The sequence below is a fragment of the Chelonoidis abingdonii genome, chromosome 3, assembly GCF_003597395.2.
Source record: "Chelonoidis abingdonii isolate Lonesome George chromosome 3, CheloAbing_2.0, whole genome shotgun sequence".
NCBI classification, from domain to species: Eukaryota; Metazoa; Chordata; order Testudines; family Testudinidae; genus Chelonoidis; species Chelonoidis abingdonii.
In genome coordinates, this window is record NC_133771.1 from 113290599 (window position 1) to 113304967 (window position 14369).

Below are 14369 nucleotides of genomic sequence, written 5' to 3' on the forward strand. Positions count from 1 at the left end.
GTATTTGGAGGTTTAGGACCCTGGCACTCAGGAAGGACCTGGCATTTTGGAATTACCGTGAGCAGCACCTGCGCTGTGTTGCTAGGAGGTGCTCACTTGACTTACTCGTTTCAATATTTTTTAAACTAATTTCTGAATATTGTGTTTCTTAGGTTACCTTTTCAGGTTTCTGTGAACTACAGGGGATAGGAAGTCCTAATTTAGGCAAATTACATAGTGTATCTCTTATGTGTTTTCTCTTGGAAGACCAACCCAGTTTGAGGGGCTCAGCTCTCTGTTATCTTTCCTAACTTTAGAGCTAGATGTTTTGACAGGCCATTGAAGGGTTTCCACTGTATTTTGTGCAGCTGGAAGGTAACTTTGGAACTAGCTTGAGAAATGGGAATGGGTCCAGAGGCTTCCATGTGATACACTTGACTTGGTCTCATTTTATCATGTGTGAAACATGTTTCATTTACTCCAGAACTGTTTGGTTTTGGTTCCTGTTTATTTTAGCACAAAAGTAGGGTGGCCACATACTTACTTCAAATTATTTTCACACTCCTGTTCAGTCTCTGATGAGAATTTCTGTCACTTGCCAGTTGCTAAATATATTTTCCATAAACTAATCATCACTGATTTTTCCCTCATCTTGGAATAAACCAAGAAATATCAATTTAAGGAAACATTTCTGGTTTTGCAGTATTTGTTCTCAGATGTGGCATTGAAATATATCGCTATAAAATTCAACAGAATAAGTAAAATTAAATTTATTTTTAGGCTGATCACAAAATTCTCTAATATTTTTCTCTTTTTGTCCCACCACCAATACATTAGAAAACTTTTATCACTGTGCTTCAGGGTGAGGAGATTTATTTCCTGATATACTGACATGATGTACAATAACTTTCAGCCTTCAGTTAAACAAAGCAGTTGGGTTGTGATTTCATGTGTGCAGCAATTTTTTTTTCTTTTCTTTCCATCCTCCTTTCTCCTTACTACGGATGGTTTGGTTGGTTGGTTGCTTGCTTGGTGTAGTTTTTTAGGTCAAATTTAGGATCTATCTTGACGTTTATTACATCTGGAAAAGTTTACTGTCTGGAAGCTTTCCATCTGCTTTTTTTAAACAAATCATTGGAGGGAGGAAAGGAAAGTATACAGTTTATTGTGAGCCTAACTTTACTCTTCTGCGATCTGAGCCAACTGGGTTCCAATCAGAGAGCAAGTAATAAGTGGGAATTATTAATTTTCATCCAAATTGGGTTCTAATGTCTGTATTCTGGGAACAATAAGCTCTTAATCATTCCTTATGAAAGAAGCCAAAAAGGACAGAAGTTGAACAGTTGGTTGAAGAGGGAGTAAGTGATGAGGCTGTAGGACAATCTGATGCTTCTAATGAAGACGAGATGGTTCCAGAATGCGAATAACTAGTCTGTGATAGGTTGGTATGTGTGAGTGCTACAACTATGAAGCCAAATCTCGAGGTGCATTGTATTCAGTCCTAGGCAAACTCATGCTGATCTCAGTGTGGGTTTGCCTGTTCAAGGACTAAGTACAAGTCTGAGTAAGGTGCTCAGGGTTTTCCTTGTCACATCTGTTTCTTTGTATGCTCATTATTTTTCAATTTAAACAATGTCATCAGTCAGGATGCCTTCATGAGCACCACCAGCAACATACTGCAGGGTGCACTGAATGTGGAAATCAGCTGTGGGGACAGACGAAACAAAACAATGTATCTGACTTCCTGCATCCTTCCTCATGGTTTTTTTCCTTCCTGAGGGTTTCAGGATGAAGTATTTACAAAAGGACAAGACAGACTGGTCTTTTATTGCCTGGAAACATAATAGGAAAAATCCCAGTCTGGCTCACTACACCGCCGTCCTTACTGCTGTCTTCCAAGCCAGTTCAGTAGCTCTTATGCAATGTCCTCTGCATTCTCCAGCCCAGGTTCATTATCTATGATACTTATATAGACCCCATTACTACGGTCTCAGAGTGCCTCATAATCTTTAATATATCTACCTTCACAACACCTGTGAGGTAGGGAAGTGCTGCTGTCCCCATCTTACAGATGAGAAACAGAGGCACAGAGACTCAGCATAGCTCTTCATTGCAAAGGTAATTTGAAGTATCTACACTCAAATGAACTGAGCTCACATGAGCCCAACTACATTGTGAAATTACAGTTGGGCTGACAGAGTGATTCTGTTAGTGACATTACGTATAGCACTACTTGTCAGCTGCTAATAACTCACGCGGTAGCCTACACCCAGGTAGCTCACGTTAAAAGCATCACCACATGCGAGTTAGGAGTTTGTGTGGGGGCAGGACTAGAGTTAGGGACAAAACTAAGTTAACTTGTCAGTGAAGACAACCCCTCAGTGACTTACTGCAGGTCACAGAGGAATTCTGGCAGAGCAGGGAATTGGAGCTGAGGGTTCCATGTCCCAGGCTGACACCCAAACCACTGGAACATTCATCATTCTATCTTCCCCTAGGCACCTGTGCAGAGTAGTGGGAAACTGAGCTGAAGTTAACTTCTTGCTTCTTGGGCAGCCAGGAAGAGGCCTCCCCACCATATCACCGAAGGGTTCCTGGTTTTTCTAACACTAATTGTAAGGACATGCTTGAAGATAGTGAGAAAAATTATGCTTTAGGAGTGGGAGGGAGTAAGAGATAGAGAGAGAAAATGGTAGCAAGTGCATGTGAAAGACGGAACCATCATTCAGGTTATATTCACACCTAAGACATGTGGCTCTGTGGATGCTCATGCCCTGTACAGCTGTGAAAGGCATCTGTTGTGGCTGTACATAACATTTTGTTGTCAAAAGAGCCAGGAAGTGTGTTTCTGTTACATACTCCTGAGACCTAGGGGATATGAGGATAGTGTAAATCATGTCTGTAATATACCCTGCCCACCTATTTGGATACTATAACTTTTTATGAGATGTCTGAATAAGAGCATAGAGGCCATATTTGTAGTAGCACTGTCAAGGAAGCATAGAATTCCAGTAGATCCTTGCTAAGTGCTTGTGAAGCACATGTGCATTACTAAGAGTACTTTGCAGCCCTATGCAGTTGCTCATCAGGGAGCAGAATTTGGCTTTTTGTTTGGTGGTTTAGAAAACCTTGACAAATTTGCCTCTTCCATTAGGAGTTGGACTTACTGCAGCAAGATTTCACTTTGCTTCTCATGGGGTGGAGAGGCGTGAATCGGCCATGTAAAACCCTTTCTGAACTTGTGCGTTGCAGGACCATCACGCTGACAACCTGACCAGTGTGCAGTTTTGTCCCTGTGGCAAGATGGTGACATTCAGGTGGGCTGTGCTCGGTTCTAGCTGTGGCTATCCCAAGGGAATATATCCACTACCCAGTTTGGTTATTTTAAGACAGCAATCAGAATTCATCTGAGGTAGCCACTACCCCCCCTTGTTGAGCACATTGCTAGCAGGAGGTCTAATTAACATCTTGCAGCACTGGCAGCCTGGTATGGAAACTACCATTCAGCCACCCACATTAAAACTTTAGTTGTTCCCTTCCATTTAATTAAAATGCAATCAAATCAATTACATCATGATAGTTTCCCAAAGTTAAAACACCAGATCTATGGCAAGGCAAATGCATACAATGCCAATTGATTGGGTTGCTCAGAGGTGCATTACAGCTCTCGCATTTGTCAGTTTATCTATTGGGGATTAGTTGCATTCTTTTTCTTCCCAAGTAAGAAAACAACAAGGAAAAAAAATCTATCTTTCAGTCTGTTTTTCCTTCAGGAAGAATTGATGTTCTAGAATTTGAGAGTTTTATTTAAAATCACATTGATAATCTCAAAAGTGACTTTTTAACCAGCGGCTCAAACATTTTACTGTTTAAAAGGATTTTCCAATAAGCTGTAGAAACAAGCAGCTTCATTTACTTTGTACCAAGTCCAGGAGTTATTGTTCTTGTCGATGAATTGGGATAACATGCAGCTGCATAAACATTTTGATTCTGCTGGGTTAGAGACCATGACTTCAAACTCTGGCACCCTCTAGCAAGGCTGTATGTGAAGTCACAACATCTTCAAAAGAGTATTTGAGGTCTCAGTAGACCAGTATGTCTTTTGTAGCATATCCTTTTGGGGAGAGAGGGTGAGATCAGAGGAAGAGAGAGCTAGAGAGAACTACATTCAAAACTGGATTTCTAGCAGACTGGTTGATAAATAACAAATACACAAAATACTAAAACATAAATCCACAAAAATAAAGTAAGTCTGATTTCAGGCTGGCACATCCTCCCCTGCTTTTCTCAACCCTTTATGGTTAGACATGGTAGTGACTGTGATCATCGGTTTTAAAAAAAAAAAAAAAATAAAAAGAAAAAAGTTCACTCCACTGAATTGATAGGTCATTCAGCTAGATACTAGGTCACTCAGTGATCCCGTTTCCAGGATACAGTCTATCATCGGCCCTAGGCAGTCTTCCCATTCACTGCCTCAGCTCCATGCCACACCCTCAGTAGCTGGTAGGGAAACTTGGGCCCAGCCTCTTCTCTGGGTTCCAGTCCAGGGACCCTCAGCTCTGCAGTTCTTAGCTTTTCTCTATCAGCCTTCACTGCATCTTCCCTAGACTGCTTCCTACAGCTCTGGTTCCCCTTCTCTCTGAGTGCACCAGCTCAAAGAACCCTCTTCCCAGGGTGTGGCCGCTGCCTGCCTTCCTGCAGCCTTTCCTAGCAGTCCTGTCTGGAGCCCACTACCTGGCTTTATAGGTGAGCCTCGCTCTAATTATCTGCTTCCAGCCTAAAGTTCCTGTTTGCAGCCTAATTAGCTGATTGGGTCCACCTGGCTTAATTCAGCTCTTGCAAGAACAGTGTTGGGTGCACGCCCATCACACCATCCATGGATGATATTTCATATGTGGTGTTCACAGGGAATGCACCAACTATTTATGTGCATTGTCATTCTTAACCCACATTTTTTAAATGAATTCTTTGACAGCGGTTGACCTAACAGAGCAGTATGAGTCTAATAGAGTGGGACCAAGAATGACCATATGAATCCAATCCATATATGAAGGGTTCCAGCAAGCTGCGTTTCTGCAATAATGCTTAAACAAACGGGGCAAACTTCAAGGTGCTGTAGCAGCCTTTATTCAGAATTACTTCGTTTTTGTGGGCTGAAGTCTTAGCGTTAGTGTTTGTATTGCTATTAATAATAATAATTAATTAAGACTTCCCTACCACACACATTCATTAGTTTAGTAAATGCTTTGTAAAGCACCATATAAATGCTAAGTATTATTAGCATTAAGTGTTTTCACTTCAGAATCTCAAAATCCTTCTTATTAATTAACTACGGCTCACAATGATTTTGTGATCTATGTAACTCTTATCCCCATTTTGCAGATGGACAAATTGTGGCAGAAATGGCTTAACTGACTTGTCCATGATTAGAGTCAGTGGCATAACCAGAAAAAGAATTCAGAAGGTCTGATTCCCAATCTTATCCTTTACTAGACTATTACTGATGTAATTGTAATTTGACATCATAGTACAGTCTCTATAGATATGTTTTGCTCCTGTAGCTCAATATATATATGCATAATGAAATCTCTGTATATTTGTGTACTATAAGTTTTGCTTACTATTCTCTTGGTAATGCAGTGTCTCTGTGGGATTTAATTAAAATGACATCCAAACATGCATTGATGTTAGCCATGTAACTCAAAGTTCCGTTTGTATTAATGTGGAATTGCTATTTTAGGTGGAGAAGATGAGGATTATTAAAAGCTATGACTATGCAAGTTCAATAGCCTTTTTTTTGTAGAAAAAATGCTTTGTATACACTGTTTATTGTTGTTAGCTACTTTGTTACTCTTGTTTTATATTCCTTTTTAGTAAGGAATAACTCAAGTTACTAAAAGCAGACTATAACCAAGGAATTTTCAGTTAACTGCTAAAAGGTGGCTCTGTTCTAAACAGTGACTGTAAATATGGCATGGGGCTGTTCCATATTTCCCTAAATTATTCCAAATAAAATTGGTTCAATTTACAAGTAAAAAGATATTTTGGTTTTGTAGTGTTAGCAGTTAGGGAAAAAAAACAACAAACCTCATCCCAGCAGCAGATATTAAAGATGAGTTGCACAAACGGCATAGCTGGCTCAGTGTTACCCAGCATAGGAGGCGTACCTAGGATGGAGTGTGGTCAGAGCATTTCTACACCTTGGCACTTCCTGGCTGTTGGAGCAGCCTATAGGGGCCGTTAGAGCTGAGGTATAAGTTTGGGCAGCCCCTGAGGGTGCTCTAATGTGCGCTGGCAGCACCAGGCTCAGGGAGGTGCATTGCTTCCCTTCTTGGTTCCTCCAGTTAGCTCATCACCAGTGCAGGGGTGAATCAGGCTTTTCATTGATCTTTAACAATTTGACCTTTTACAAATCTTAACAAAATAGAAAATGCTTAGGATGGCAAACTTCAGCTTGGTGCACTTTGAAATAGCCAATATGTTTAGAGATTAATTTTATTTGTAACACTGATTTCCCTTGTAAATACTCCTAAATCTTTTACTTCACTGGGTTGACAGGTCCCTGATAATGTCGGTTTAAATGGTGTCTTTCTTATCACTGAGAGAAATGCACAAATACGGATGGCTGTCACACTGTGTGCACCACTGAAAGTCAACATTTACCCACTGTAACGGATACCCCAACTTTGCAAGTGGCTCTGCACAGGCAACCCATGGGCCCATGCAGCACCCTGCTGAATTTGGTGGGGCTCCATGAGAGCCCAGGGATCTACCCTTGTGGAGATCATTGCAGGATCGGGGCCTAAAATACTGCTGTGTGGTAACATTGGTTAACAGTTGACTTTTAATGGCAACCACTTTGTGTCCATAATGTTTGTCAAGTGCTCTTTAATAACAGACATGTTCTAGAATTTCCCAGTAGAGCTTCTATTCAGGAAAGCACTTAAGGATATGCTAAAGTGCTTTCCTGAATAGATTTAAGCGTATTGTTAGGTGTTTCCTGCACTAGAGCCGGGCAGAGGGAATTTGCTTGCATTGCTGTTTTTTCCAGAAATGAATTTGAGTGAAATAGCATAAAAATGTTTAAGTGCATCTGGTTCTCCAATAATAAAACTATTTTGTCAGCTCCTTAATTTAAAATGAACTGCCTTTCATTTTCTTCTGCATTCAGTGGAATTTGCCACCTAAGCCTTCAGATGAAAAATCTGTAGCTGGGGTAAACAATTGAAATGATGTCAAACTAAATCCAGGCATATTGTATTGTCAAAAATCCTAACGTCAGACTTCATAAATGACAGTTATCGAAGACAAATGAGTTGCTCACTGGCTTTTTGACAATGGGGGAGAAGGCGAAGGTTCCAGAGTAAAAGTGAGAGAGCAACATAAGTAACCAAACATCCAGTCATGGAGAGTTTAGCACCTACTCATAAATGTACTGTTTACAGTGATTAATAGAAGGTCCATGGGCACTTTGAGATAAAAATTTACCCTTTGATGCATGATATGTAAAGCAACCAGTGTAAATCTTAAACACTAATTTCCTGCAAAGCGTTACAAAGTTGCAGAAAAATAGTTATGGGGAAAAAATTCTCCATAAATGCTCTGGAATTTCATTGTGAAATAGCTTGCTTCCTGGTGGTGTGTTAGTTTGAAATTCAATGTATTAATTTATTATTGCTTTTGAATTGGAATGTTGATGTTTTCTTTAGCCCAGAAATTTTTCTAAATACCTCATCATGGGGTAATTCTAGAAACAGCCTGCAGGGTCTGGCCATCCTTGTTTGTTGCAGCCAGTTCTTTGGTGGGTTGCTTTCAAAACAAAGGAATGAACACGGGCAATAGTTTATTAAATGAAAGTCTTCTCCATATATCTTCAAAAATATTTGGTTTTGAATCCTGTTTTCAAAAGTTGTGGTTTTTTCTGTATAGTATTTGCAGCTAAATTGATGTTCTTATTTGTGTATGAAAAATGGTTGCTCATTAAGAAGGGATATTTGTCCAGCTAAAGCTGATGGTAAACCTGTATTACAGAGCTAAATGTTGCCCTGTAGGCACAGCCTTGTGTAGGGGGCAGTGCAGAACTATGTTGTCCTATAGGGCGCTCTTGGAGCCCCAGTCTCTCCATGACTCTCCCAGACTCTCCAGTGCATGGAGAGTCTACAGAGGCTGCACCATCCTTTCGGATGATGCAGCCTGCTCACTGGAATGAGCCCAGTCTGTTTTTAAGGCCATTGAAGAAAAGAGCAGGGCCATAGTCGTACCTCCTCCCTGCCGACTTGGGCGTATGAAGGATGCTGTCCTTGCAGTCACTTAACTCTGTGTAACCAAGGAGCTACTCACTGGCCCATATCCCAAAGACCACTCTCTAACCTCAGGAGTCCAGTCCCTTTCCTTCAAGACTTCAGTTCTGTTTCTTCAGACTATTTAACATATCGCTGTGCCCCTTCCTCCCTGACCCAGCTTCTCCTGCAGGGTTACATTCACCTGAGAGTCATAAACTGGGTTCTTTGCTCTGCCCTGGAAACTCCTTTAGGAGCCTAACTACTCCCTGCAGCTCTCATTCAGCAATGCTTTTTATGAGGACCATCTGATCTTCCAGCAATTTCTAGCCTGCAGCCTCAGCTCGGAGGCAGCTGATTAGTCACTGGCTAATGAGTGGGCCCAACTCTCCTTAAAGGCCATCCCTCCTGTGAAAGACTGTGACTGGCTGCACGGGATAGCCAAGTGGGGCGATCACTTGTGTCCTCCCATCCTGTGGCCCTATGCAAGTGCCAGTCACAGTCTGGTAAGGCTGGCAAGATTCATTAAAGCCAACTGTAGTGGCTTTTCTATTTTACAAATACTCCGCTTGTCCAAGGATAACACGTAAATAAAAACCGAGCATAGAATTACCATTCTGAAGAGTTCAAATAACAGCAGTTAAGCTGGAAAAGCCCTTTTATGTTATTTGCTCCATCTTCCTGCCCCTGGAGGATTTTCTGCATTTTTATGGCCTAATTTGTTCAGATTTATTGATTAAATGCTACATATTGAGCCAAATTCATCCTTGCTTTTAACTCCATAGATTTCAATATAGTTGGGCAAGGGATCAGTTTGGCCAAGTGTCTTCTACAGAATATTGGGAATAATATTTCTTGCCTTCGGATTGGCTGATCTCAGTGTATAAAAAGTCTCCCACAGCATGGAATTTTTTAAAGATCCAAGGTCAATACTGAAGTCTAGGGCAAGTATAGATCTGATCAACATCAAAATTCCCAGGCAATTACTGTTTGTTTAACAGTCCATACTGGTGTGGTGGGCCAGAAGCAGCATGGGGCAGTAGACGGGGCACAAGGTCATCTGGGTTCTTTTCCAGGATCTGCCACTGGCTCACTTTCCAACCTTAGAACTAAGCACTTAATTGTACTGTGCCTCAGTTTTACTCTCAGTAAAATGGGGATAGCGCTACTCCCCTCCCCTTTGTAGAGAACTTTGAGATGTGCAGACTGTGATTATTATTGTCAGTGGTGGCATCAAGTGTGTTTTTGACCAGTTATAACTGGAATATGTAAATGAACCAAAGTACTAACAGAAGACATTCTCCCATAAATACGCATGTGCTTAACTCTATATGCAAAAATAATCCCATTGATTTCAATTAAACTACTCACATAGCGTAATTAAGCACTTATTTAAGTGTTTGCAGGATCAGGCTAGAATGTTCTACCTGTTGTCTTCTGATTCTCTACTGTAATAAGAAAAAATAATAATAGACTTCAAAGTGATATCATAGGGAAGTTCATGCCACTATACATTTAACTCTATACCATCCCCCCTCTGCTGCATGGTTATTCCTAATTGGGTCCACAAACCCCAGCATTAAGGTTACTTGTGGTAAATATTGGCTCTGACTTTGATATTGTCAGTAAATCTTTGCTGATCAAACTCAGTAATTTTTGTTTGCATATTTGCCTACGGTATTTTGGATTCAGCCCCAAAAGCTTAGTGTTAAATTCTGTTTGTTAATAAGAAGCCTTAGTTATGACAGACTCCACTGAATTAATGAATATGAAGGCTATCAAACTGACCTATTTCTGAGTATCCCATTCCATTGCCAGAATTGTTAATATTAGAGCTGGGTGAAAAACTTATTTATTTTTTCTGCTAAAATTTTAACTATGGGAAATGTTCCAGTTTGCAGTGTAAGATTTTTTTTCCCAATAAAATGTTTTGACTAGGCTCTCAAGCTACCGGGGAAGAAAAATCACATATTTTTGTTGAAAAAATGTTCATATTTTTATCAGAAATATTTTATAACAAAGTTCTGACCAGTTCTAACTAGGCTATTGAATAGTTATAGAACAAAGGGGCCCGAAATGATGATTGCTTTGAGTCCACTGAAACGATCTCAATCTGGACTCAGAAGAGAGTTCACCCACACTGTACTCTGCAATCTAATAGCATGCAGATTTAGATTTAGAATATGACTTCCCTGTCCTGCTTGTTTCAGTAACATTTAACTTTTCTTCCTTATATAGTTGATGGATTAGACAAGGCTTCAGTTGCAAATTCTGATGGGCCAACCCCAGGATCCCAGACGCCTCCTTTCAAGAGAAAAGGCAAACTCTCTACCATTGGCAAAATCTTTAAACCTTGGAAATGGCGGAAGAAGAAGACCAGTGACAAATTTAAAGAAACATCAGCAGGTATGTGCATGGTCATTTGTTAACTGTAAAAATTGCTTTCATAGATTGCTCGATTTTTAAGGCCAGAAGTGACCATTAATAACGCTTCAAAAGGTACTGAGGCACTGTGAAGAGTTTTAGGCCCAATATTTGACATACCTTAACTGATTCTGTCACGAAGAACTTTGCTAAATAAACAGCAATTTTTTTTTATGTACCACATTTCATATTCTTTTAACATTAAAAATATATGTTTATTGATGGACACGGGGCCATGTGCTATCTTTCCCCAGAGAAATCTGGGATGGACAGGTAAAATGTTCCCCCACCAGTCAGTGACTCTGTACTCTACGATTTGTTCTGTAGCTGCTTCCAGACAGAATGTGTAATATGTGACCAAGTCCTCATCAGCAAACAGCTGATTTAATACACACTATGTACCTCAGCAGATATTTTTCACAAATTCATACTATTAATACGTCTGTAATTAAATAACATTTTGTATTCTGTATCAAGCCACTCTACAGGAATGGAATATCAATTCTCACATGCAAGATAGATAAGTAGTATTATTAGTCGCATTTTACAGATAGGGAAAATGAGGCACAGAAGTTAAGACTAACATTTTCAATACTATCTACTTAGTCAGCTTCCTTAGTTTTTGAGGGCCTAACTTGAGATACCTGGGGCCCAGTTTTTCAAAAGTGTTTAAGACCTGTGATTCCCATTCACTTGGCTCAGGCCCAGCCTATCTCAAGATGGATATCTGTAAACTCAATTACCCAAAATTAGTGGATATTTGAAAATGTTGGCCTATGCGCATATTTTTCAAAAGCATGTTCATAATCTCACGTGTTCTAGTTTATGTACGGGAAATACCTAATACTGAGTACAAATCAAAGCTGTGTCTTGCCTGGCCAGTTGTTGGGCAGAGAATTTGCCTCAAAAGCTTGATCCTGCAAGGTGATGAGATGCTTGTCAGACATATATCTTAAAAGAAATAAGTTCCTATTTCACTCCATTTATAGTCACGTAGAACAAAGTCTGCCATATTTTGATGGCATGAACTCTGTCCCTAACTGAGGAAATATATGCATAAAGTTACTCTTGGGTGTAAGTGTTTTCAGGACCAGGGCCAGAGTTCACACCATCAAAACATTGCAGGTTCTGCTACACAGCTAGAAAAGGAGTGAAATAGGAACTTTTTGTTTGTTTTTTAAGATTTAATGGACATTTGCTCACTATTTATTTTTTCTTACAGTTACTAGTTCATTCCCTTGAAGGGCCCTGAAATGCACTTTGCCCCTATGTATCATGTTTTTTCTAAGTGCCTTCCTTGTTCCTTGAATCATAGACATTTCAGAGACCTATCATCCTCTGAAACTTTCATCTAAATAGGGCAAACCTTCCCTTTATTTCTAAATTACTTTGATTGTTAGTGTGTAATAGGCTATTTTCCTATAGGTTATTTAAAACAACTTTCAAATAACTCCATTATTTCAAATAAGAAATATCACTATACTATGGTAAAGGTACAGCTAGGATATGGGGTAACTTAGTTATCATGCTGATATAATGAGCAAACCATATATTATTAAAATTTAGGTTAAAATTGTGTTTTAAAGTTACATTACAGGTAACATTTCAGATTCAGGTTCTGTTCCTATGTATATGTCAGTAATTATTGCCTGATTAACAACTATAGTTATTAATATTAATGAGATTATTATGGAGCAGTGACCATTTTAAATACTGAATAACTAATTCTGCTGTGTTCATGTAAAGGATAATTGCATCAATTTTCACTTCACCTAACTTTTAAGTTTCAATTCCTGACCTGTGGCACTTCTGGATTTAATCAAACAAATAATACAAAGCAGCTGTTTACCCCATGATTAGAGTTAAACTTTAAACTGGGTGTAACTTAAAACCTAATCCTAACAATTACACAGTTTTAAAATCTAAACAGTCTAACCATTCTTTCCCCAAACCTTACTGATTAAAGAGAGGATATTTTAATGTCTGGGTACTTCTATTTCTACAAATCTACCTTGGCCAAAACTATTTTTGCTTTAACTTCATTTATTTCATCTGAGTTATTTCAGTGGTGAATTTGCCCTTTTGTGGCCAAGTTGGAGGAACTCATCTCTTTGTTCCTGTGTCCAGTTTATGTAGAGATAGATTGTGCCTTTTAGGAACTGCCCTGAATATATGAGTGCATTGCCAGGACGGGATGTGCCAGGCTGTGAACTGTGTAATGTCGTGACATGATGTTACAATGTGATGACATTTCACCTGCTCAGAGATATTTTAAGACTGAACCAACATGCAGGATATACGACAGTCCCATTAAAATCGGTCCAGTCTGCTGATAACTAGGACAGATGGCTACTGTCAAAGGCACAGCAACAAGTTTGAGGCACCAGCAACCATAACACCACGCTCTGATCCAGCTAGAGAGAGAAAGCAGAGGCTGTTTAGTCAGATCTTGAGTCATACACCTCTACCGCGATATAACCCGACCTGGTATAACACAAATTCGGATATAACGCAGTAAAGCAGAGCTCCAGGGGGGTGGAGATGCGCCCTCTGGCAGATCAAAGCAAGTTCGATATAACGGAGTTTCACCTATAATGGGATAAGATTTTTTGGCTTCAGGGGACAGCATTCTATCGGGATAGAAGTGTATTTGATTTGCTAGTGACATAAGAGCTGTTTGTAAGATGGCTACTGTTGAAATGGGGTATTTACATGTAAGTATCATTTTTCTTTAACGAGCAGGAATTAAGAAATCCAAAGATTATTTTTAATGTTGCCTGATCCCTTAAAATGTTAAACCCATATCATTGATATGCCAGCAAACAAAACCCCACACAAACATGTATCACATTCAGTAAACACAGTGCACAGGGATCTAGATGTGCAAATGTTGGGTAATTGGATATGGAACCTTTAATTTGACTCCAGTGGTTTGACTCCAGACCAGGAGGGCAGTGACAGTAATCTATTACCATGTAAAGACAGTCTTGTAAGGATGAGCCCAGTAAGGCAGATGCATTATATTTTGAAGTTATCTTTGTAACTTGTCTTAAAATGGAAACTATGATTAACATTTAAAAGGTTTCAAAAATTGGGAATATTGTGGTTAGGCCCATTGTGAGACTGAAAGGCCTGTCTTGCCCCATATGGAAAAATTCTACGGCATGGCCCAGGAATTAAATGTATGGAGTACTATAAAAATTAATAAAGTTTTTATTATTATCTATCATTTGTGATTTGTGTTCCCATAGCAGCTAGGATTCCTAGTTATGGAATAAACCCCCATTGTGTTAGGCGCTGTACAAATACAGAACGTATATAATAAAACACAAGGTGATCTCTTTTAAGTCGTTTTTTAATCATTCTTAGAATTCTGTAGAAGGACGATAACTCCCTATTGGATCATATATCATGGTGCAAAAAAACACATGGAAAGTAAATCACTTTCTGTTAAATTCTGTAACACTTTTGCATGTTCTGCACATTACTTGTGATTCTGAATACTCTGCTCACACTGGCTGCAGAGAGATTACTTTTATTTGTCCCAATGTTTTCCATCAGACTTTTTTTTAAGGGCAGAGGGAGAGGGTTTGAAATAGATAAACTAACATCTTTTTACAAAGACCACCTCTTGGATTTCTCTTCTGGCAGTGTGGCTTTGATTCGTGTAGCAGAGGTGAAAAGCAG

General features: G+C 39.5%; 1 protein-coding gene across 6 annotated transcripts in view; it reads left to right on the top strand.

Annotated features, from left to right (window-relative positions):
- Window positions 1-14369, top strand: part of PHACTR2 (phosphatase and actin regulator 2) — a 209135-nt gene that overhangs the window by 125418 nt on the left and 69348 nt on the right. For all 6 annotated transcript variants that reach the window (XM_032794767.2, XM_075064009.1, XM_075064011.1 and 3 more), the window contains exon 2: window positions 10497-10664. In XM_032794767.2, the coding sequence (XP_032650658.1) occupies window positions 10497-10664 (168 nt within the window). The remainder of the gene's footprint in view (window positions 1-10496; window positions 10665-14369) is intronic.